Here is a 4,801-nt window from a genome sequence, read left to right on the forward strand (position 1 = left end):
ACAATATCAGTTAAGAAAGACACATGAATGGGGTAAGGGCAAACAGAAAAGGACAGAATGTACCTTAGAACCGTAAGCCTACAAAATACCGTACTCCACAAGATTTTTACATCTTATATAAGCTAATCTCGTGTACTATTCCTTGTACAACTACGAATGCCACCAATATTTTCAACAAATTGTCATAGAGTTTCAATAATTTGGCCTTGTGTATGCAGTTAGGGCAAGTTAGTTCATCAAGCCACTCAAAGAAATGACATTTGTCACTTCTTTTGTAGTTAGGGCATCCATAGAACATCCTTCGTGGATTCTTGTTTGTTAGAGACATACGCAACACAGCCGTTTCTCCACAGTCGCACAACTTCTGCTTCGATGACGATAAAGATGAAGATTGCCCGCAAAATGAACTTTCACAGCCACCTATGTGTTTCCTATCTCCACCCATGGTAACATCTATTTACCCATACTCTATTACAGCTATTGCTACAGGGATAAAGTTAGAATCAAATCCACACTATAAGTCAATACCATATCCTACCACATCTACATATAATTACTCTCCGTGAGCTGCTTTCAAGCATAGTGTTTCCACACCCTATGATGAAAAACTGTAAATTCAAATCACTACTCATACCCAAAAAATACAAGAAAAAGAAAAAGGTTGGAGCATACCAATTCATGTCAAGCCAAGAGACTTGTTTGATATGGGTGAAGATACTATGACATGGACTGGCCAATTTCCTTCACAGAACTTGGATCATGTTAATGTGGATGACACAACACTTCTACAATTATCACGACCTTCCACGGATGTTGACAATCCGGTTCTGCCTGCTAATATAAACGAGGATGAAGAAATGGAAATATGATAATAATTTTCCTGAATACAGTTAGTGTACTTGTTTATATTGGAGTCTAGGTTTGGATATTGTCCCGTATCTAGCATATAAGTGATGTTTTTTGTTCACATCACTACAAGGCTTATAGTGTTAAACAGTTTATCAAAGAACAACTGTATTGTCCTTTTTGTTGTACATGTTTGTTTTACTGGTTTAATGAATATCAAAATGTGTACATGCTGGATTTGCATGTATAATTAACCAAAGTTACACTAGCATAGTAATATTTCATTGGTTTAAATTTTGCAAAAATAACATATCATGCTGTACTTACTGATCTTACTGATTTAATGGGATTTGTATATTCTATATCACTATATATGTGTGCATGCAAACTTTCTTGTGTAATTAGGACAATGGCACGTACAAAGAGGTTCACAAAAGGACCAACTCGACAACCTCCAATGGTAATCAAATCACAAGCACTGAACAAGAACAGAGCTTAAACTCTCTAGTACCGACTCAAGAATTGAATAGTCAGCCACATGATTTGATGGTCCACCAACAAGTTTCTCCTGCTCAATCTGCACCACAACCTGCTGCATCTTCATCTGCTCAACCTACATCATAACCTCCTCAATCTGATCCACTTGTTGGTCAATCTCAGCCATCCAATCAAATACCACGAAACCCTTCCCAAAGGACATGCAATAAGTATTGGGTTGTTGATGTGTTAGGTAACTGCATTTGTTGTAACCAATATTGCATTTTTATATTAATGTTATACTTCATTAACATATTCTCACAATCCAGTTTTTTATCTTCTTCTTGCATTAAACAACAACATAATAGCTGATAATGGAGTGGCTGATCAGGAGAGATTACGTGTGCGAGATCTTTTGGTTCTTCCTCCTCATAAGAGAGTAGTTATCGAATGGAATGAAGATAATCAACCTGTTGGGGAGGCTGCTGGCCTATTGGGTGGATTTTTGGGACACATTGCGTGTAACCCAAACATATTCCCTATAAGTTATGCAAGGTGGCCTGACGTACCTAAAATCTACAAGGAAGATGTTTGGGTCAACACTATTAAGGCTAGAATGGTTTTTTAATTTTAAAAAATGTTTAAGTTTTAATTAAATTATTATGTATAATTTATAGCTCTTGCAGAGGAGATTCGTTATGGATAATGATGACCACTACCATTATTGTACGGGCAACATGGGTAAGAAGTGGAAAGACAATAGGTGGAGACTAGCCAATGAGATATATGAGAAAGACAAATCTTTTCAGGAAAACCTTGATCTTTACCCTGATGGCATGACAAGATAACAATGGGCAAGCTTTTTGACATATAAAACAAGTGAGAAAGCAAAGGTAATGAAGAATGCCAAAAAGATGTGTTCGGTTGTTGTCTGTTCTATTAAAAAAATATATATTTTTTTCATTGAACATGCAGAAGTATAGTATCATCAATACTGCAAATAGACAGAAACAAACAATCCCGCATACACTTGGCGCAAAGACGTTAGCAAGGAGGAAAAGGGAGCTGGTATGGTCTTTTAAAACATGTTTAATTTTTGATTATGATTATATTCTGCTTCTATAAATAATTGTAATAATGGCCTTTGTGTTATGCCAAATGTCAGGAAATAGAAGAAGGGCGCAAATATAGCAGAGGTGAGATGTATGTTGTTTCTCACAAGAAAAAAGATGGCAATTTTGTGAATGACGAAGTTATGCTAAAAAATGTATACCCATTCTAATTGTAATTTATTTTTTTACATTACTTTCTACCTTTAAGGTGCACTTTTACATGCTTCTCATGCCCTGTATGTAGGACCAATTACTTCAACAGTTGGAACAAGCCAATACTGAACAAGAGGCTTTTGTAAATGTCTTTGGGAAGGAACACCCAGGTCGGGTTAGAGGCATGGGTTTTGGAGTGGTCCCAAGTCAAATCCGTAGAACATCTACCAGTTCAGCATCAACTTCTTCTACTGGTCCTACACAAGCTGAGTATGATGCCTTGAAAGGAGAATTGGATACTATAAAGGGCAAGATGCTAGAGCTGGATACATTCAAAGCGCAAATGGCACATTTTAGGCATAATTTTGGTGGTCAGTTACCATCTAATCAGGTATATGACACCTTTTCTGCAAATTTACATGTGTTGTTTAATTATATTTAATTTTTTACTGTTTCCTTTGTAAAATATGTGGTTCTAGTGCAATGTATTAGATTAGTGGTACTTCTGTCATATATACTGTTTCACTGAGTTTGCATAAAAATTTCTAAATGTTTACCCCAAAAAATTTAAATTCCTATGTTGTGCTGGGATTAATATTAAGCTGTCTACGATAATAGAGCATATATATTAAGTTGTCTGTGTATGGATTAAATGGTTGAATGTATACATATTCAAAATGGCTTCGATTACTACTGTGCATGGATTATTTTGATATTGCTGGTATATATATATTGTAATTGTGTTAGATTATTTGTGTGTATGGATACCATACTGGTTGCTGGTACTATTATACTCAACATCTTGGAATATTGCTCTGTATGGGTTATTTTGATATTGCTGGTTTGTCCTTGTGTAATTGTCTTGGATTAATTGTTTGTACAGAGATACCATACTTGTTGCTGGTTTTATACTCAACATCTTGGAATATTACTGTCTATGGATTATTTTGATATTGCTGCTATATATATATATATTGTAATTGTGTTGGATTATTTGTGTGCATGGATACCATACTGGTTGCTAGTACTATTATACTCAACATCTTGGAATATTGCTCTGTATGGGTTATTTTGATATTGCTGGTTTGTCCTTTAGTAATTGTCTTGGATTATTTGTTTGTACAGAGATACCATACTGGTTGCTGGTATTATACTCAACATCTTCGAATATTACTGTCTATGGATTATTGTGATATTGCTGGTTATGTATTGTACTTGTCTTGGATTATTTGTTTGTAGAGAGATACCATACTGGTTGCTGGTACTATTATACTCAACATCTTGGAATATTACCGTGTATGGATTATTTTGATATTGCTGCTATATATATATATATATATATATATATATATATATATATATATATTGTAATTGTCTTGGATTATTTGTGTGTATGGATACCATACTGGTTGCTTGTACTATTATACTCAACATTATTTTTATATTACTGTGTATGGATTATGTTTCCTGGGATGTATATTGAGTTGTCTTTCATTATTACTCTGTATGGATTATATGGTTTGTGGTATATATATTACAAAATTTCTTCAATTATTAGTATGTATGGATTATATAGTTGCTGGGATATATATACATGTCTTGGGTCCTACGTGTGTATGGACTATTTGGTTGCTCAGTTGCACTTTCTAGCCTATTAAGCAATCTATTTCTGTTCTGTTGAAATGAGTTATTCTTATGTGTATAAATAGTACTTATCATGTACCTGTCTCTGTTAGTAACACAAATATCTGCAATTCTCCAACTAACTTTTCTCTTCTATTTTTGCGTTTTCTCAACATACATTCTTCTAATTAATTAATGGATTAATGTATGTTATTTTTTCCCCACTATATCAGGTTGTTGACTTGGGCTCTCCTGGAATCAGAAAGTCCTCCCATGCTAGTCATGACCCTTCTGATGGGCCAACAACATCAAATCAAGCACCCCCACCACCATAATCTTAATTTCCCAGTATTTGGAAGTTTTCCATAGAACATGTATTTTGGATATTACTGGGTTGTACATAGAATTTGGTTATTTTGGATGTTAACATTGTATTTTCAATTTTTAGGTTTTTCATGCTACAGCAGTACCCGGGTATTTTTTGGATGTTACCAATTGCTTAGTTTTGCATAGAACATGGGTATCTTTTGGATGTAAGCTAGGAAGTACCTAGTTTTGCATAGAACATGGATATTTTTTCCCTGGTTATC

At 34.6% G+C, this 4,801-nt stretch overlaps 1 protein-coding gene across 1 annotated transcript; it reads left to right on the forward strand.

Moving 5' to 3' along the window:
• The first annotated feature begins 2,292 nt into the window (after positions 1-2,292).
• LOC133290521 (uncharacterized) lies at positions 2,293-4,546 on the forward strand. Its single transcript, XM_061488612.1, has 5 exons — positions 2,293-2,391; positions 2,489-2,590; positions 2,680-2,979; positions 3,714-3,794; positions 4,445-4,546. The coding sequence occupies exons 1-5, from the start codon at positions 2,293-2,295 to the stop codon at positions 4,544-4,546; spliced, it is 684 nt and encodes a 227-aa protein (XP_061344596.1).
• The last annotated feature ends 255 nt before the right edge of the window (positions 4,547-4,801 follow it).

Source organism: Gastrolobium bilobum, unplaced genomic scaffold (genome assembly GCF_033153095.1).
Source record: "Gastrolobium bilobum isolate Gb01-03AN ecotype WA unplaced genomic scaffold, APGP_CSIRO_Gbil_v1 utg56011, whole genome shotgun sequence".
In the NCBI taxonomy this organism is placed as follows: domain Eukaryota; kingdom Viridiplantae; phylum Streptophyta; class Magnoliopsida; order Fabales; family Fabaceae; genus Gastrolobium; species Gastrolobium bilobum.